This window comes from Musca domestica, unplaced genomic scaffold (genome assembly GCF_030504385.1).
Source record: "Musca domestica strain aabys unplaced genomic scaffold, Musca_domestica.polishedcontigs.V.1.1 21, whole genome shotgun sequence".
In the NCBI taxonomy this organism is placed as follows: Eukaryota; Metazoa; Arthropoda; class Insecta; order Diptera; family Muscidae; genus Musca; species Musca domestica.
The window spans coordinates 12,503,644-12,525,296 of record NW_026712258.1 but is presented as its reverse complement, the minus strand read 5'-3'; the positions used below and the strand labels follow the sequence as shown (position 1 = coordinate 12,525,296).

The 21,653-nt window shown below is 36.5% G+C and overlaps 1 protein-coding gene across 1 annotated transcript; it reads right to left on the bottom strand.

The window, feature by feature from the left end:
* Positions 1–13,075: 13,075 nt before the first annotated feature.
* On the bottom strand, positions 13,076–21,442 carry LOC101889587 (DNA polymerase alpha catalytic subunit). Its single transcript, XM_005185165.4, has 7 exons — positions 21,286–21,442; positions 21,032–21,226; positions 19,939–20,972; positions 15,956–17,960; positions 15,332–15,890; positions 13,535–14,007; positions 13,076–13,469 (listed from the first exon to the last, which is right to left on the bottom strand). Exons 1-7 carry the CDS (start codon positions 21,299–21,301, stop codon positions 13,264–13,266), a joined length of 4,488 nt encoding a protein of 1,495 aa, XP_005185222.2. The 5' UTR covers positions 21,302–21,442; the 3' UTR covers positions 13,076–13,263.
* Positions 21,443–21,653: the final 211 nt, after the last annotated feature.

Here is a 21,653-nt window from a genome sequence, read left to right as displayed (position 1 = left end):
GTGGATATACACTTAAGCCAGGTGGTTGAAATACCTAGTAATAAAAGATTCGTTTTTATCTCATTAGATTGGCCCCCCGAAAAATTTTTGTGGATTTCCCTACGCCTTAATTGTTCCATATGACATTTTTTGCCCATTTCTTTAACTCTAAACGTGACGCGTTTAGCGGCAATAGCTTGTCTAAGTTGACTGTTGTTAATTCCCTGCCTGTTTTGGCGAGAGAGTTCGCTATCTCGTTACCTCTAACTCCGACATGATATGGAACCCATATAATGCGTACTGGACCGTGTTGAGAATAGTTGTTGATTAAGTTTATACATTCCAAAACAGCGTTTGAATTAACTGTTTTGGACGTTAAGACGTTTACGGTAGCCGGTCTCGTGTAAGTATCAGGTCAGTTCAGCCCGGACCTCCGGTTGGATGATCATATTATGATAGGGCAAATGGAAAGATATTACGGTGTTTGGTTCTTCAACAAAAAGTCCCAGTCCCGCTCTCCCCTCTAGCACTGAGCCATCTGTATAACAACAGTTTCCAGTCGACATCTGCTACCTTTACTTATCCACTCGTCGCTATTAGCCTTATTGCCGTGACGGCCGCCTCGTACCGTATCTGAATATCTATTAGGTGTATACATAGAATTGTCCCTAAAGCCCTAGTTGGTGTTGTCCTCATTGCACCGCAAATGCTTAAGCTGCACATTCGGCGTAATATTTTGGCATTGCATTTTTTATTCATTGCTGTCCACCAGAGTACAGATACGTATGTTAAAACAGGTCTAATTACGCTTTTGAATAGTCAGTGTGTCATCTTTGGATTGAAACCCCGTTTTGACCCTATAGCCCTTTTGCACGTTGCCCAGCTTTGTTTGCTCTTTCTTGGATGTGGTCTTCCCAATTAAGTTTTCTATCCATAATCACACCTAGATATTTAACCTTATTGGAAATCTTGATTGTCTTGCTCAGGAAGACTGGTTCATCGATGTGCCCCAGTTTTCTTTTCCTAGTGAAAACATATCTCAGTTTTTCCGGGTTAACGTTAAGACCCCTTAACAGAAAGTTTTGACATTACTTTTTGTTCGGAAAATCTTTTAAACGAGATTAAGGATTGGAGATTCTTATTACAGTCTCCTTTGTGAGGTCCTTGACTTGGTTCTTCCGGATCACTTGAAGGTGGGAAGCTCTTTTTCTGCGCCTTCGTAGTGTTTGGTTTCTCAGGAAACTTGATCCTCTTTCCCCACTCCACTGGAGGGGGAGGAATACTCGTAGCCCCCTTTGAAGCATCCTGAAACTGCGTTCCTGCTTCCTTACATTTCGCCCAGACAACTTTGTTGGTTGTGAGCTTCGCCAAGCTATCGCCCACTTCCTCTATCGTTTTGTGCGTCTCCTCCTTTGTTGGGATTCGCAAAATGGTAGTATTTCTGCTGCTGCTGTCAGTTTCGGAGTCTGAAGCACTACCTGACGTTGAAGGCTGGATCGAGCGTACGCTTCTCAAGAGTTCCTCGGACGCTATGTCTTTACTTTTGCTCAAAGGCTGTGTGCTTGTAGCAATACCTTCGACCACATATGCCAATGCACCCACATTTCCGGGAGATATTTGCACGATTGTTGGATAACGGCAAAGTGTGACTCGTGGCTGGATCACAAGCACCCGCCGGTACTGGGTAATTTAGGCCCTACACCGTAACTTTTTTCTCTTTTGGTTTTCATTCCATTTTTGTTTTAGGGGAACACCATAGTCTGTTTCTGGCAGGGAAAATCCGAAGATCCCCAGAGACGGGTAATCACACTATTCCGCTCCAATATGTCGTAAAAAGACGCCCTAGTTCAAGCAAAATAGTGAGATCATCAATATCCGTCGGTGGGGACGCGCCTGGTAGGAGAACTGACAAACACTCTCAGGAGCATTACCCTTAACCTACTCAAGCAATGGTAGAACGCAAAAGCAGAACTATGGTACAATAAAAAGGTAAGGTAGAGCAACCAGCTGGTTACAATTTCTTTTCTTAGTGTGCCCGACTTCTGCCAATTTTGGATCTGTTCCAGAACTATATGAATGTAAAAGGTTGTAAAATAAAAAAACAGAATATTTTCAAAATCAATGATTGAAAGAAACATTCATTGTGGACTACATAGAACATAGTATGAAAAGCACTGCTTAAATGCATTCTAGGCTTTGCTTATGTTTTTTTCATATTGTAAATTTAAATATTTTGCTGCTTTTATTGACAAATCCAACATTGTATGTTTATTAATTTTGGAAATGATCTTCAATTTAAAACAAGTTAGAATACTTTGAAAAAGATAATTATATTAATATATTTGAAATATTATATTAATATTTTTTAATAAAATAACTTATTTTATAACAATCGATTGTGAATGTGTAAATGATTGCTTGCAAAAGGTCAATGCACTTACCAGCTTTTCATATGAATAACGAAAGTGAAAGACACAAACATATAAAAAACTGAATAACGAATTAAATAATAATATAATAACCCCGAATGTTTCAACCCGAATTTTGTATCTGAATTTTTGTATAACAAATTCTGGAATTATAATTATTTTTATTTTTTTTTTTTTTTTGTAATTTTATTATTGAGATATATTTATGGGTAATTTTGGTAATATTTAACATTTTTGTGATTAAATTTAATTACATTTTGAACAATTTTAATATATAGTTTTAATTGATTTTTTTCGATTATCTTTGGCAAAATATTAATTGGCCAACTTTTTAAGTCTGATTATCTATATATATAAAAATCAATTTTTGTTTGTTGGTAACGGAATCAGTTGGAAACGGCTGGGCCGATTTGCATAATTTTTTGTACAAACGTTCGTCATACCCCGAGTTAGGTTTTTAAAGAAAAAAATATTGACCACGCCTCCTTTTACGCCCACTATTACGATTTATCTAAAATCCTTATATATGCCAAAATAGTGAAGATATCGGTTTGAGAATTATTACACGAGATGCTGTTGGCTTTCCATCCAACCCTAAGTACTTATTTAGGGGCTGAGGATCGCGCCTACTTTTAACTCTATCTCTCTATATGTAAAAGAAAGTTGTGTTAGTTACTACTCTTATAACATAAAGACCGCCGGTCTGATTTTAACGATTTAGACAAATTCGGAATTGCCTCGTGGCAGAAAGGAATAAAATCCAAAAAAATCGCGTAAAAATGTGAAATTTGAACATTTTCATTTTGACTTTTAAAATGTACAATAGTAATGTTTTATATTGTATATTTTTTCCATTTTGACTTACTATTTTCGAATGTACATTTGTAGTGTTTTTTTTTTTTTTTGAATTCTAATATGATGTGTAGGTTTTTTTGGGTAGTATAAAGCCACAATGGATAAAACTGTTATTTATAGATTTTATGTATTTATTCGTAATACCCAATAAATACATAAAATCTATAAATAAAAATTTTATCCGTTGTTGCTAAATTCTACGTAAATTCTAGAATCGGGAAAAATCGACAATTTTTCAATGGAATCGAATTTAAAAATAATAGTACATTCTACCGACAAACTTAGTAAGGACCTTTAAAAATTTGCCGCAAAAAAATTCAGCGAATTATTTTTCTTTTTTCTATATTGAACTGTACATTTTTTTGGTTTGAATTCTGAATGAATAATATTAAAAATGAAATGAGGGTGCAGTACGATGTTAAATGCTTTCTACTCCAGGACCTACATCGTGCTTCAGCTGGAAGATGCGAACACATCTAAACAAACAAAAATGATCAAAGAAGCGTTATGAGGTTAATTTCAAAAGTGGACCTTCTTCTTTCATATGACAATAAATTGTCAAATGAGAACACAAAATGCAAAATACATTGGGACTGTAATCAGTCAAATACCGACTATAAAGAACGCAAAATAGAAATTCTACCTAAACATTCAAGATACCTTTAATCGCTTTGGCAGGTCATGATATGGATCATAACCCCTGATAACGGAACAACCCGATTGTAAGTATATTCTACATTTTAACCATATTTTTCGTACTAATTTTAGCTTATGTTGATAATTTAAGAAGAAATCATCTTTGCAAAAAATGATCACGTGATCATGATTTAATGTATTTTCGGGGTCTTGGCCACTTTTTTCATTTTTTGGCCCTTATTTGACATCTTTGTTTCTAAGGGGGAAGAAAACCTCTTCTTATAAATTTTTATTTTTCGGAAAAGTGCGCATCTTAGTCTTGAGGCTACCTGGGGTAAAAAACACTGGGGTAGAAAATCATCTTACAGATAATTACCCTCATAGGAATTTATTTAAGTATAGTCCCCACATTAGAATACCCCCAAGTCCACTTTCCCAACCAATGTGTGGTCAGAAACGAAAATTTGGTATTCTATTGAATTTGTATCCCCCAAGAGAATATTGGTTGGGATGTAGATTTGGGATGTACGTCTATATGAAATAAACTCTGAAATGTCAATCTGGGACTCATTCAGTCGGAAATTGTGGCAGAAACATGAAAAAAATAAGAAATTATGAAGTAACTTTATTGGATCTTCACCGCACAATTTAAATGACAAACAATTAATGCCCATCTTACGGTAATCGGAGCAAAAGAGTAATTTTTTTTGGCTATTCTGACAACATTCTGCCTTCAAGTATGAGGCGGACAAAACTGAATACCAAGCAGTACGGGATTTTAAACGTTGAAAATACAAATTTTAAATTATAGCTCAATACAATATCAAAAACTGAGCTGAATTTTCACATGGGGCTATTATAAATGCTCTTTATCATATAGTAAATACCTATATACTCAAATTAAAGCCTATAGCTAAAAAATAAGATCAGGCTATTCAAAATATCTAAAACCGACGGTTATTATAATTTTTGCCATGAATATTTATTTATATTTTGTCATGGAGTCATTACTCATAATCAAGTCACTACTTATAATCAAAATTGGAGTAATTATAATGGCGTCATTACTTATAATCAAAATTGTGCCGCCTACATAAGTCAGATCTGTGATTGATTATGCCTTAAAGATTAAAAGTACGGGCCGGCAACGCGGACCGGGCCAGCTAGTTAATATGATAGTTTTAAAAATTTTGAATTTTAAAATCTTAATAAATTTAAGATTTTTAGTAATTATTTGAATTGTTTTTGGTAGTTATAAAGAGAATTAGTTTTAGTAAATTTTCTGCCAACTTTGGATCTGTTCCAGAACTACAAGAATGTAAAAGATTGAAAAATAAAAAACAAACTATTTTCAATCAATGATTAGAATAAACTTTCATTGTAGACCACGTCTTAAAGAGATTTAACAGTTTTTGAAAGAAAGTCCAGGTATTTAATTCATCTTTGGCCCTATTTAACTAATTTTAAAAATATGGAAAAATATTAAATAAATGAAAACAAGTTGTTGCATATAATTTTAAATAAATGTAACAGGAAGCGTAGTCGCAGGGCTGTATTTCTGTAGTTTTAAGAATAGAATAGGTAGTACCATGAGCAGAACTACAACAAATTCATTTCAACAAAAACCAAATAGATATTAAGATACAGCAGATACGCATCATGACTAGGCATATTAATGTCAAATTATAAGGGGAAAGGACGGCAGGATTAGAGTGCGGCTCTGGATTCCCTTTATGATATGTCACACAAATTTTCTTTCGAAGACTCCAAGCTGCACAAAGAGAAAGGTAGGTAAGGTAGTTCCAAGGAAATGGGAATTATGCAGCTATGTGGTAAAGTGAAACAATCTAGCGTTTTTAGATTTGTCATTCCGTTTGTAACTCCTATTCATGATAGACCCTACAAAGTATATATATTTTGGATCAGTGTAAAATTCTAAGACAATTTCGAGATATCCGTCTGTCCCTCTCTCTGTATGTTGTAATCTTTCGAACGAATTGAAAGATTGCAGACATGTGTTATTTGCCGAGTAGGCAGGTTGAGTTTGTAAATGGGCCATGTCGGTCCCCGTTTTCGTATTGCCCCCCTTATAACTGTACCTGCCGATATTCGGCATTTTAATGATTTTAGCGACAATCATTGTTTCAAATTACGTATTCGAAGTTCGTAATGGGTACTGCAGCTTATGCCTAAAAATTTCGTACGCAGGTTCACGTCTTCGTATAGCCTCCCTATAAGGGTACCTCCCAATATTCGGTATTTTGACGATTTTAGCGACATTATTCATTGGAGTTGTTTCAAATTTCGTATTTAGAGTTCGTAATGGGAACTACAGTCTATGACATATAATTGTCTATGTATTCCGTATTTTGACGATTTTAAGTACAATATTCATCGAAATTGTTTGAAATTTCGTATTTGAATTTCGTAATAGGTACTAAAAGCTGTGACAGAATATTGTCTTTGCACGTACAGGCCTTTCTATAGCTCCGATATAACGGTACCTCCCTATATTCAGTATTTTGATGATTTTAGCGATATTATTCACCGGAATTGTTTCAAATTTGGTATTTGAAGTTCGCAATGGATACTTCAACATAAGACAGAAAATTTTCTGTGCAGGTCCACTTCTTCGTATAGCCTCCATATTGAGGTACCAGTATTTTGATGATTTTAACGACATTATTCACCGGAATTGTTTCAAATTTGGTACTTGACGTTCGTAATGGATACAACAGCCTATGACAGAAAATCGTCTGTGCAGGTTCAAGTTTTGGTATAGCCCCCATATAATAGTACCTCCGTCCTATAGATTTTAATACAACTTTTAACGTCCTATAGATTTTAATACAACTTATTAGTATTAATTATTTTTTATTTTATTTATTTATTTATTTTTTTTTTTTTTTTTTGAAATATGCCAAATTTTTTCCAAAAGGTGGAGAGCTTTCAAAGTTCGGTCCAGCCGAACTTAATGCTTTTTTACTTGTTCACATTCAACGGGAGCTCTATTGAATATGAATGTGGATGTAGGGTATCATATAGTCGTCCTCGCCTGACATTAGACCTTTCCTTACTGGTTTTATTTGATGCAGGGCTTTTCGAAAACTTTGTAGGGAAATTACAGTTAACGTGTGAAAAAATTAACCCCACATTCATGTTGTAAAATTCATATTGTAAATGTTCCTCATAATTTTAACTCTTTATAGGAGAGGTATTTTGATAGGTTGATATTTTGATTAATTTGATGCATATGAAGCAAAAGTTGGATTTCATCGGTTAGTTCTATCGTTTTTATGAAACATGTAATTTTTTTTAAAAAAATATTAATTTTTTATGGGGTGCAACCAAAAGAAGTCGACCATCTTCGAACTCGAGAAAAATATTGCCATGTGCATAGTTTGGATCAAATCGGATACTCAGATCGAGAGCTATCATGTACACAACAGATGGACTTGGTTAGATCGACTTCAAATGTCCTGAAACGGAGATTGTCCAAAGATGGGTGAAGTGCAACACTTTTATTTCGAATATGCATAATTTGACAGTATCAAATGATATACACCATCTATAGACAGAGCTGATGGTAAAACGAAAATATGTTCAGTGACCAATGGAAATGTTAACCGATATTTAAAGGCTATTAATTAAATTAAAGAAACATTGGACAATGTGATTTTTCGAAAGCTTTGAGTGTTTGCTATGCTTTAATAGCAAATTTTTTCACTTTTCTTAATCTAGAGGTTATTCATGAAACACATGAAAGTTGAGTAAAATTTAATGTTACCGCTATTAAAATCACAAATATTTTTTTTAAATGTATTCTACTTCTATTCGCTGAAAATATTTTCTGTTTTCAAATTCACAACAATATTCCACAAACAAAAATAAAAAAGTCATTACAAACCGTTGTATGATATTTTGTGTTAATTGTCGAATTTTACAACTCTACATCACCTTTTTACATCAAAAACATGAAAAATAGATTCTAAGTTCTTTAGGTCATTGGCCATTACAAAATAGTACTTTACAACTTTAAATAGGAAATAGTTTGACTCTTCCCTCGAATTCATGACTCTGACATATCTATGAACTTGAAGTACGCAACGTGCATTTCAAATCGCCGTTTATTAAACTGTAGTTGTGTGTGTATGTCTGTTCATGAATGCGTTTCAGGGTCTTTGAACGCTACCATAGTCCGCCCCTCACTGTCATAAGCTAAAACTATGGCAGTCATTTGATGGATAAACGTGTAACTGAATAAAGAAAAAACAAACAATAGCAACAAGTTCGGAAGTCACTACAGCTCTTTGGGTTACATACACTCAATGGGATTTTCAACGCATATCAGACGCACAAACACACACACACACACATACAATTAATGGCATTTATGACCATAATTAGATATTTTTCATTAGTCATTGTTTTCATGTTGTTGCTGCTGTTCTTGCTCGCATTTCAAATGCCCTATCAAGTTCAATTGTCCACATAAAACAAAACAAAGCCGAAGACTTTAAAAACTTCTGATTTTTTTTTTTTTTTTCATTTAAATTAATGAATCGTAAAGAAATCGTAATAACAGTAATAATATTTATGCGAGTAATTGTGGTAATTGTTTGTCTTTGAGATATCATCGAGTTTGTGGCTTAAGTCTTTTGTTTTCGCATCCCACCTTCATTTAAGCATAGAGCTCACATAGTTTGGTTCTTTTTGACGAATAAAACAATAAATTTAAGCAGAAAGCTCACTTAATTTGTGTCTTTTTAACTAATAAAGTACAAAACTAGCCTAAGAAGATTTGTAGCTCGTCTTCAACATTGACAACTTTGTGTGAGGGAGGACATTTGAATCGTAATTTAAATATTTATCTAATTTAAATCTAGATTTATTTATTACATAAAAAAGTAAACGTGCCTATTCAACGAAGGTCTAAACATATCAAGTTAAAAATTATTGGTCGGTTTTGCCGACAGATGTATTCCCCTCAGCCAATGTTAGATTATTTAAATATATTTTGACTTCTGTTGTTGACCCTCTATGGAGTAGGTTCCAAAGGAATGGGCCAATATTGTCCAATTTGGATCGGACCTAAACAAATATGATATAAATATTACTACGTGGCGGGTTTGGACTTCCCTCACTTTATGTGGGATAAGTGATAATTTTTAGAAAATGCAAAAATATACGTGAGATACCAGATATAGTCGACCGAAGTATTCCATTTTCATATCTCATCTAATACAGATAAAAATATTGGTATGGGAAAAATTACAAGAAAATCGAACATGTATATCCAATTTTATGCGAAATCATAAATTCCACATTCATCTCAGGTTTCTGGTTGGGAGAAATATTCAGATATAGAAAGTTGTAAAGAATCGCTGACTTGTTTCGCAAGTTATAACAGATAATAGTATTGAAACTTGTGACCCTTTGTGGGTAAGGTACCGGAAGGGGTTGGCAGATATATATCATCTTCACAACAGATCTTGTGTTAGCAAAAATGTTTGTATGTGTGAAAGTTGAAGAGAGCTTGATGCTTATTTCGCTTTCTCTGAGAGTATGGATTTCCAGAATATTGAACCCAATGTGGGGTAGGTGCCAAAAGAAATGGCCCGATCTCTACCATCTTTGTAAGAAATCTTGGGTTGATAGAAATATTGAGAAGACTGAATGGAATTTCCACCCTTTGCGAGGGAATGTACCTGAAGGAGTGGACCGATGTATCAAATCTTTACAGCACATATTGTATTAGTAGAAATAATGGGATGTGTGAAATATTGAGAAAATCGAATGGTTCTTTCGGATTACATGATCGTTTTGGTTCTTCTAAACGTTGACACTTTGTGGGGCAGGTACTAGTACAAATCTTGTGTTTATGAAATTATTGAGATTTGCCAAGTCTTATGAGCTTCATGAATATTCAAAATTTTGACCATTTGTGGGGAGATACCAGAAGGAGTAGAACGATATATTCCATCTTCACACAAGACCTTGGGTTAATAAAAATAATGTTATATGTGTAATTTGAAGACAATCGGACTCTTACGTCACATTTTATAAGAGTTATAATTATCCAAAATGTTGACCCTTTGTGTGGGAGGTACTTGATGGAGTGGACCGATATTGACCATTATCGCACGTGACCTAGCAGTGATGCAAATATTAGGATTAGCAGAGTTAGAGCAAAATCGGACTATCCTTCCTCTTTCCTTTGACCTTTTGTGGGGGAGTTACCAGAAAGCGTTCGCCGATATTGCCCATCTCTGAACTCGATCTAAGTTTGATAATAAATTATGATGTACCAAGTTTGGACCAAATCGAATGCTCCCTTCGAGTGTTATCGTGTGCATTAGCCAGACAGACCGACGGACCGACATCGCTAGATCGACTCCAAATGTCCTGAGATAGATTTGGTCCAAAGAGACCTAGGCACATTTTGGCCTCTGTTGCTGATGGCTGAGGGTATATAATAGACTTACCTGTTGCGAGTTGTATCCTTACTGTCCCAATGAAAATGGTTGGCGTTGACATCACATCCAACAATGAAATTACCTGTGCTTCCCAACTAAGTGAACAGTTTCTCTACTACTTAGGGTCGGGGTGCTTATAAAGGGAGATAAAGGTTAGAACCTTTCCAGAGTGCATCTCCACTCTCACCGTCTTCGCTGAAATTATTAAGGAAGATTAAGTTAAGGTCCTTCTTAGCTACTGTACACGTTCTTAGCTTATCTGTAAGTAATGTACAGCTCATTTAATAGCCCAATTCCCTTATTTTTATAGATTTTTGTAGATATAAGGTTCATGGACTAGGGCTATTTCAATTTCAGCCTTCGTGAGGGATCGGCTGCAGCCGCTGTGTAATGATGCAGATTGATCTGCATGATTCTAAATAGCTGCTGTTTACTTTCTCCTACTGCAGCGGCGTTAGAAGGAATCGAATCCATCCCATGACGAAGTGCAATTTTCTCCCACGTGCTTGGAGATATTCCTAACTAAAGGTATCGATGAATATTTCAATGACCAGGACAGCACCCTTCATACTCGAACTGACTAGATTTCTTTTAGTGACACAGCCGCCAGTCCGTGGAGGGCAGCGCCGAACAACAGCCTTCTAGGATCCACTTTCCCAAGAAAGAATGACTACCTCAGACGGTCCTCAATGACCATCGAATGGTGAACGCAGGTTGTCCGGGTAGATAGTCTGGGAGAATATTTACTTCCTGCGGCTTTGGCTCGAAATTCGGTGGTTTCATTTTTACCTTTAGAGGCTATTGGAACAAGACCAGTCCTCTTGCTGACGACAGGGGTTGACGGCTTGTGCAACAGTTAAGGCCGGCTTATCAGCCGGAATATTGCTGACCTCCACAGCACCCTCGTCAGATGCTTTTTCCACAGGTGGAATAACTTTCTTTTCGAGGTCTGAAAGGAGAGAGAACAGCTCCTACTCAAGGGAACACAATATCCGTAACTCGGTCAATGAACTTTCTACAGTACTTCATTGACCGCTTATAACCCCTCTTAGCTTTTGTCTACCTTGAGCCAGAGTCACCGTGGGTTTTTGGTACACTGGTTGGTGTGGCATCCTGCATATGACAATGCATACCGATGGATTTCCCTCATTGAAGTTTGACCTCATCTGAGCACAAGGTGGTGTATTTTCAGTGTTTTTTGCCTCTACTAAACTCTATGAGATGAGAGTAGGACGGTAATATCAATTTCCTCGCCAGAGAGAGACAGAGAGAGGAGTCATTCCCACAACCAGATGGAAGCCTATCCTGGATGAGCCTCAGAGCTTCACAAACCCCGTCTCGGTACATCATCAGAGTCAGCTTCACGCCCGCATTTAAAATCGTGTCGTTGGCGATGTCCTTAGATGGCGCTTTATCAGAAGCGGTTGGTTGTCTGTTGGTATTGTGTTTGTTGTTTAAATTCGTCTCCGTAAGAAGTCGGGACTGTGGAGGTAACGAGACCCAGCATGATATAGCCTCCAAATCATGGTAAGGACTTTCGTTCAGGTATCATCAAGGCAAACGTTCAAATAGAGTCGATACCCTGATGTTTCAAATGGAGGAAGGTGCTGACGTAGACATCTTCATAGAAACAGCACAAAAACGCGCAGGCAAAAGTGGTGATTAGCAAATCGGTGTCGGTTTTTAACTATTTTTTTTTTAGAATCACTTCAACTTGCAAATTTCAGGGATGGTAGACGACCTTGGAAGTTGCATTACAGCGCCTTAAACTCTAGATCCATACAAGACTGCGGAACGGTTATTCCTAAAAGCGTTACTCAGTTAAACTAGATTGACACCTTAGACAAAGTAATACTGCGACGGATTAGATGGAGTGACTCGCGGCGGATTGATCTACAGATTCAGGCCCCACAATTGACCATGTGAAGGTGAAGAGAAGATAAAGATGATCTAACACCTAATATGCAAATGTTTTCTGTTATCAAATAAAAGGATTGTCTTTTCGTTTGGAAAAAATATGAAAAGAAAATCTTCTGACTATTATATCTAAATATCTTTCCAGGATGAAGAAAAAAGACAAGAGTTCTTTGAGGTGGTCACGTATATTTAAACTAAATATACCTACTGACTGACTGACTACTTTCAAACCTTCTACTTTTCTACTTTTTTTCTGTTGCGACAAATCCTTTTAAAATGTTTGTAACCCAGCTTGCTATTGGTAGGGTATTTGTGATCGGCAAAAGAAAAGTCTCCAATTCAATTACAGCAAATAATAGTCATTGACATAGCTATGTTATCGTAGACAACGCTATGAATTTACCACAACAATGCAATGAAGGAAATACGTCTTCTTCCGTAGTCTCTTTGACAAAATACAAACCGGTTTATTGGCAAACTATAATCCCATAAACGTGCGATGTGCTTTGTTTATGACGCCAATGTTTTGTTTACATCAAACATATAAACATTTTTTACTTCTTGATGTTGCATTAAGTACGATTTATGCTGACCAGTTGTTTTGCACCATTATTTCTTCGGCTTAAAACAAAATAAATGGGCTTTACTTCAAGGTCTTTTGGGTGGGAATAATCAATGTTAGCACAGTTCCTCACGTGACAGCTTATACTACATCAGTCAATTAAAGTAATTTTGTAAACTTGTGTGTTATTCATTCGAGTTTGAAACATTCACCAAAGTAGATATTTGTGTACAAATTAAATATATTTCAAAACTTTTTGTTTGGATATGTAATAACATGCATAAAATAATTGCTGTTATAAATGATTGATTATGTGCTGCTTTTTACAATTGCTATGGACTATTGATATGAATATAAAAAACATACACCATAATAATTGGCGTTGCTAAAATGCATATTTCCCTACAAACTAAATATCATCCAAAGTGGCTGCCACTTGTACCGATGGTAGATCGATTTTCTTTTGGGCTACAACTTCATCATGAAGCAATGGTTTCCACCCAGCGAAGAGTTTACTGAGGGCAATAGTACAATATGCAGATTTCTCCAATTGTTGATCGACCGTTTCACGTAACACATGATAAGCAGCTGTGACCTCGGGTGAAATGTTAACATCTAAAATAAAAGAAATCAAATGATAAAATAAATTATGTCAACCTGGGCTACTATTTCCTACTTACTTTTATGCAGATGTTTTGACAAATCAAACATATATTGGAAATAACTTAATTGATCGTAGAGATCTCTTTCGGTGTATTGTCTGACGAGAGTGCCATTTTTACAACGCATGCACACGGGACGACGACCACTGGTGACATGAGTGTAACAGCGTGTGTTCTGATTACATGCCGGATCATCACACACCAACCAATTCTGATAGAAACGTGTTATAAATCCACGCATACTGAGAATAAGTTGATTGCGTATAGCAATGACATATTGATAGGGAGCAATGGAACAATCTGGATTTGAACATTTCTGCAGGACAGCTTCATATGAATTGCCAGCCGAAGGTTTATATGCAGATGCAACGATGTTTTCCGTTTTACAACGTACACATATGAATTTGAATTTCTCACAGGTACGATATTTTTGTAAGGTACTCTTAACCAATGATTCGCCAGTGGAATCAACTGCACGCTCTTCATAGGTTCTGTAAAAAGAAAAGAAATATATTTATGAAAAAGTAAAAAACAAGTTAAATAGTACCAGTCGGTTTTGCCGACAGATGTATACCCCCAGCCTTGAGTTATGATTATTCTAACTGTTGAACCTTTATGGAGGAGGTTCCGAAGCAGTTAGCCAATATTGTCCAACTTAATTAATTACATATTCATATCAGATTTCTGGCTAAGGAAAATATTTATATATATAGCAAATTTTGTAGAATCACCGACTTGTTTCGCAAATTATGACAGATATAAGTATTGGAAATTGTGACCCTTTGTTGTTGAGGTATCAGAACGGGCTGGCCGATATCTATCATCTTCACAACAGATTTTGCCTTATCCACAAAAGTTTGGATTTGTGAAATTTGCGTTTTGCTTTTCAAATTTTTGAACCCTTTGTGGGGTAAGTACCAGAAGGAGTGCCCCGATATATATTCCATTTTCACAGCAGATCTTGTGTTAGTAAAAATAATGGCATGTGTGAAATTTGATGAGAACTGGATGCTTATTTCGGATTTTATGCTCGTTTTAGTTATTCAAATTTTTGACTCTTTGTGGGGGAGGTACAAGAAAAAATAGTGCGATCTCCCCCACATTTATAACAGATCTTGTGTTTAAGGAAATATTGAAAGTCTGAATGAAATCGGATGTTAATTTCGCGTTTTAAGAGCACCATAGATATTCAAAATTTTCAGCCTTTGTGGGAGAGAAACCAGTAGGAGTGGACCGGTATATCCCCTCTTTTCAGCAGATCTTGTGTTAATAAAAATATTGTGATGTGTGAAATTTGAAGACAATAGGAATCTTACGTCACATTTTATAAGAGTTATAGTTATCCAAAAATTTTACCCTTTGTGGGGGAGGTTCTTTATGAAGAGGACCGATACTGTCCATTTTTGATCTAGCACTGGTGCAAATACTCGGATTCGCAAAGTTGGAGCACAATCGGATTTTCCTTTCTCTTTCTGTGCAGTAAAATATATATTTATTTGAAAATTTGACCTTATGTGGGGGAGGTACCAGAAGGAGAGAACCGATATCCGAACTAAATCTAAGTTTTAAAATAATATTACGATGTACCAAGTTTGAACCAAATCAGTTACTCCCTTCGAGAGTTATCGTGCGCAGGGTCTAAAACCGTTATTTCTCTAGTCATATGGCCGAGTCTATAAACGCATAGAGGATATATTATAAGATTACAAAGACATAGATCAGAATGACAGGCTTAAGGGTCAAGTAACTATCAACACAAGACTTATTTTGCTCTTGTTTATCTTTGTTCATAACATATCTTTTTTCAAAACTTACCTTTGAACTTGAGCTCTAAATTTGGTTGGATCCAATCCCAAACACTCCGCCACACGACTAGCATCGGTACCATCCAAGACCTCAACCATACGTGTTACAACCGGATGAATTTGTGACGAAAGATAATAATCAGTATCCAATTTAAGAGTTTCACTACCCTTTAATTCATCCAAATGATAAGCCCTCTGTGTGGCTGCATTTGAGGTGCCATCTTGACAAATAACATAATCGACCATATCGCCCTTCTTGTAACGACGATTGCGGGTTTTATTCATACGCAGTGCCACTTGAACGTGCGGTTGCGTTGAAGCATTATTAAAATCGGTGGGGGCTTTCGACAATTGTTTGGTTATCACAAACATGGGTAGCGGAACATCACCAGCCAATATTTGATCACGAACTTTCTCCAAATGCGAATGCACAGCATCGAGCTTATCATCCAATTGTTTGTCCGACAATACTTCATCGAGTACCACCTTACCGACCATAATTGCAATTTGAGACCAATCACGACGGACAATGTCCAAACCTTTGTGTTCTTGCTCCTTTTTCAGTTCACCTGCAAAAATAGAAAAATTGTACATATTCGAAAAAAGTAAAAAATATATTTAAGAATTTTCTTACCCTTGGCCGTCTTGACCACCTTAACAGCGGCGTATTTCTTCTTTTTAAGCAGCAGCAAACAGCTGAACACTCCATCAATATCCAGTTCCAATTGTTTGTACAGTTTATTAACACTCTGCTTAATGCCGCTTCCAATTTTAAATACCTGCTCATAGTCGGTGATGTTGGTATTGACCATGATTGAATCAGTGTCACCATATACCACCTCATAGTTCATTTTTTGTACCAACGATTTGGTATTCATGAGAATTTCACGACCTTTAAGGGTGACCAGCGCAGCTAAATGCTGAGCAAAGAATCGCGAATGGGCAAAACCTAAACAACCATACATGGAATTGGCGGTCAATTTTAAAGCCATTTGCCTTATATGATATTGCATTTGTAATTCGGGAGCAAGATCTGGCTGGGCCATTAATTTTTTAACTTCACGACGTGATTCCACCAAACGTCTCAATTGCTGTGGCAATATGCCTGCCTCCAAAGTTGAATCGGGCAATTGTGGCACATCCTCGGGATTGTAGGGCTGTTGCACTGTGGTAAAACAAATGTTATATTCCTGTATTATACTGGGATATAGCGAATTGAAATCCATCAATAAAATGTATTTGTCGTATAGGCCACGTATGGGATCCAACACTAAACCACCAGAATATGCCGCCTTTTTACGTCCACCGCCTGCAGCAGACGTTGTATTGGCAGCAGTACTATCATGATCCCCAGCTTCAGGATCAGCAGAAGCATTGTTAAATTCTCTTTTCTTCTTATCGGGTACGATGTAATTCTTCTCCGTGAATGCATGCAACAGCAAATATTCATTACGTTCCGAACGACCCGACTGCAGTGTACGAGTCATAATGTTACCACAAATGTTGGTTATTTGCAAAGCCAATGGCATAATATTTAAATCACACATTAGCCTTAGAATGAATGAAGCATCTTGCATGGTCAGCGTAACCAATTTCAAAATGCCATCACCAGTTTCAAACATTTCCAATAGATCTTCTTCGTTTACTTCCATGCGATCGTTTTCTTTGATTTTCAAGACATTTTGACACAGAGTTTGTAAATCATATGATCTGGAACGTATGCATTCCTCGGCGGAGCGTTTTACATCGCACACCATGCGCCCAATAAAGAAATCCAACATTTTCTTGCCGAAAGCCTGAGACATACGCAGCCGACCCAAACGTGACCATTGTGGTATTTTCAAGGTGACAATACGATCAGCTATGACATCCAGCTGACAATCCAAAGCATCATGTGTAACAATAAGATCTGCATCAATTTGCTGGTACTGAGCTAAAAACCAACTAAGCAAAGCCCTTTCCGAATCATGTTTAAAAATTTTGGTTGCTTTGAATTTGGTCAACTTTGCATTCAAATCAAATGGCCAAGTGCACATTGCAGGCCGTGTAAGGCCACACATATGTTTATTGAAGGGCGGATTCGGTGGTGGCTTATCCACTTGGAATCGGTTGTGAACCAACATGGATATCATACAAATTTCATTTTTCAGCGTTTTACTATTCAGCGATGTGCGTACATTTAAGGTCAGCAGAGTTATGGGTGGAGGTGGCACCGGCTTCGGGTCTTCGGTTAAAACCACAAACTTTGGCTCACTAACCGTCACATCTATTTTACACCAACTCATGGGTGCGGGATTTACTTTGAATTGTTTCAAATTCAACCAACAGGGACCTTTTATTTTGCGATCCAAAATAAATCTTTCCAAAGATGTAGTATTCGTACCAAATATATGAGCAATTGAATTATACTTTAGTTTGGTATTTGGTGGAGGTTTCTTGCCATCATAATGTACTTCCATATAGTCACATTGTTGTGGCACATCTATGCCAATTGAATGATATGCAAAGTTCTTGGTTACTTTACGTGAACGAAATTCACCTAATTTCAGATCGTTTGATATGGATTCATCAAATTCTTTGTACAAATCGGCCAGTGTGACTTTTTGTTTGGTTGGCTCCTTAGTGATGGGATCCAAAAGCTGGAAGGAATAAAAGTAACAAATGAATAGAAATTTAAAGAAAGACGAAATACTTTTGAGTTAACGTCGCGTCGAACTTTTTTTAGTTATACTCGAACGCTATTTATATACTACATCTTCGCCAGCCAATTTACATGAGTAAAATATGTATTTATCTATTAGATCATTTCAGAAAACTCGGCTGTGATACTAAACAAATATATTGGAACTTCGGCTAACTCTATTTTTTTTACTTTTTATACCCTACAACACTATGTGTTGGGGGTATTATAAGTTTGATTGGGCCAAAAATTATGTAACACCTCGAAATATTGGTTTCCCACATAGGAAAGTATATATGGATCTTCCTAGCTCGCCGAGCTGAGTCGATCTAGCTATGTATGTCCGTCCGTCCGTCTGTCCGTCTGTCCATGTTAATTTGTAATCACTCTACAGGTCGCAATTATGGCCCGATCTTCACCAAATTTAAAATGGAGGTGGGGCTAAGGTCAGAATAGAACCCTATTTCTTTTGGAGATGATCGCATAACATTTAGGGGTTGAAATGGACCAAATACTGAAAAATTTCCTTATTTTCCAGTTGCTCTACAGGTCGCAGTTATAGACCAATCGACACAGAATTTCGCATGTAGCTAGAGTTTAGGGCGGGGAAGAAGCCTACCAATTTGGGTGGTCATCGGATAATGTTTAGAGGGTAAAATAGACCATATCTTTTGTGTTGAAAAAATGCAAAATTTTTCATTAAACCGCGAATATTTTAAATCCCGGCGAAATCACAAAGCCATGACAAGGTTACTTCTGATCTTTACATTGATGTTAAGATCCAACAAATCGGATATATAGCAAAATATGTGCGATATATATGTCTATCAAAGAAGATATGCTTGAAAGATCTCATATATGTCGAGAACGGCTGAACTGATTTAGACAGTTCTCATTAATTCAGAAGGGCCTCTTGGCAGGAAAGAAAAAACGTCTAAAAAATCGCATAAAAATACCTCTCTAAAGATGAAAATATTGATTTTGTAACATTTTCTCATATTTTTTCAATTTTGTCATATTTTTGGCATATTTTCATTTTGAATTAAACATTTGGTAATATTTCTACAGCTAACAAAACTAAGTACTTAGGATATCAGGATGTCATATACAAATCGCATTTATGGCCCGATCCTTTCGAAATTTTGCATGGGGATAAGATGAGGGTCAGAATAGAAGCCTACTCTTTTTGGAGATGATCGTCATATATTTAGGGGTTGAAATGGACCAAAAAACTGCAAAATTTTCGGCAGGTCATAATTATCGCCCGATCCGCACGCACATTTGAATGGGGGTTACCGCACATTGCAAAAGCCAAGCAGTTTTGGATCGCCATCCAAAAATATTCAATGTGTGAAATTGTTTGCCTACTTTTTTTGACAAAATACAAAAATGTCCATTCCAGTGACTTTTTGGAGAATTCACAAATAAAGGAAAGACGCACTTCTGACTATTTCGTTAACGCTGATTTCGTATAGTCAAATGTCTATATCTTATATAAATGCGTTTCAGTCAAAAACCAATAATAAATTTTAATCTTTTGCCACTTCTGAGAGATTATAGGTCTTTGGGAAATATTGGTTTCAGATCTAGGAAGACCATTTACGTGCAACATCTACCAATAAATTGGAAATGAGGAAATTAGTTTAAGTTGCTATTATTCGAAAATTAGAGAACGAAACCTGATGGGTTTCTTTTATTATTTGTCGCAATATCTTGTGGAATTCTTTCGAGTATCTCGCATATATAAACTGTATCGTTTTTTATAGTGTTGTAGGGTATTCAACGGTCGGCCCCGCTCGACTGTAGCCTTTGCTTACTTGTTTCACATATTTTTGAACAATGACCCCAACTCGATTTATTTTCAGCTTAAAATTCAGTCTGATTATCTCAAATGGATAAATTAACAAATAAAAATTATAGTAGATGATTGTACTTACATATTCCCTTGGCAGCAGATATATAACACGATCGATTTTCTCCACACGCACACTAATCGATTTACCCTCTTGCGTGCGACCAAATAGGAAAACTTCACCGGGACGACGTAGGGGATCTTCCCATGCTTCCCAATACCAGAAACGTAAATTCTCCTGACCACTTAACACATCAGTTCCATTTGTGGCTGATGTAGCTGTCAGCTCCTCATTAAAATCATCCATTTGACATATATTCTCCCAATTATTGAGTAACTTTTGCATATCTTCTTCAGGTGTCACCACTGGAGCTTTCGGTTTCACCGGCGATTCTACTTTTTTGGTTGCCCCTAAAGTTTTCTCCAAATCAAATTGATTTTCATCATCCTGCAAACAACTAAAGTCCATATCATCATCTGGTATAACAGGTTCACTAGACGATGATGATGTTTTGGGAGCTTCCACCTCCTTTGGAATTGAGGGTTCTCTAGCATTTTCTTTGTTCTCTTCCCTTGGTTGTGATTCTTTTGGTTCTGTTGGCTTAGCTGCAACTGCCGGCGTCGTTGCTGTGGGAGCTTTCGCCTTTTCTTTTGGTTTTGATTTTAATATACTATCCAAAAGTTCATCGTCACTGTTTTCTTTGGATTTCTTTGAGGATTCTTTCATATTGATGTTGTTGATGAAGCTATTCATATATTCTTTGGCCACAGCCGCATCTGATTTCCGTGTATTGGTGACAATACGTGCGGGGGCAATTACTTTTTGGGATTTTGCTGCTTCATTCGATGTTGATGACTCCTTCGGTTTATCCTCTAGCTCGCCCAAAATATCGTTTAAGATATCATCATCTTTAATTGATGCTGCCGCAGCCTTTTTGGGAACAGCATTGCTGAAGAGATTTCTTATGGAACCTTTGCCTTTGACCGGTTTATCACTTTCTCGCGGACGCTTTTTGCCACCTTTCTTTTGATCTTTAGATGATTTTGCGGTATCATCATCCGAATATTCAGCCTCATCTTCGAAAAAGTCTCGACCGTCTTCAGCATAGCCGGTACCATCTTCAAACAAAGTTATGTTACAATCGCTCATCTATGGGGAACACTTGACAAATGCTTACCATCTTCTATCCAGTCATCACCGTACAATTCCTTTGCCTTCTTGGCATACTCACGTTCATCGACTATTTCATAAACATTGTCGACCTCCTCCTCCACTTCATATTTATGTTTACTGCCTTTTAGTTCTTTCAACTTGGCGAGTGCAGCAAAACGACCTGCTTTATCAACTTTTTGTCTCTTTGCTCGGGGCTCACCTGAAAGGAATTAATGCATAACACTGTGCCATAAAAATGTAGGTAAACAATATATTTACATGGTGAGTCTGCCATTATAACAATAAAATATTAAAATCTGCTTGTGTAAAATTGTTAAAGTGTAAAAAATTAGCTCAGCAATATTTAAATGCTTGCGAAGCAATGATTTTTTCTGCAAGCTAACTTGGCGGGAAAACAAATGAAAACAATGAAACTAGAGGTGGAGATCGATGTTTCTATCGAGGTATCGATGTTTTGACATTTTCTTAAACATCGATGTATTATAACGAGCATCGATGTTTTCTTTGTCATCTCTAAAAGTATCAAAAACTTGAAAGAGAACACGCAAAAGGTAAGATTGAGTGGAATTTTATTGATAAGCAGAATTTTATTAATAATATATACTTATAGGAAATTTGTTTCGTGG

What these genes read in the sequence shown, in the direction of transcription:
- LOC101889587 (XM_005185165.4), bottom strand. An exon ending in TGATGACTGGATAGAAGATG is followed by an intron (nt 20,973 to 21,031) that starts GTAAGCATTTGT and finishes CTTTGTTTGAAG; the next exon opens with ATGGTACCGGCTATGCTGAA. An exon ending in GTCAAAACATCTGCATAAAA is followed by an intron (nt 13,470 to 13,534) that starts GTAAGTAGGAAA and finishes CTTTTATTTTAG; the next exon opens with ATGTTAACATTTCACCCGAG.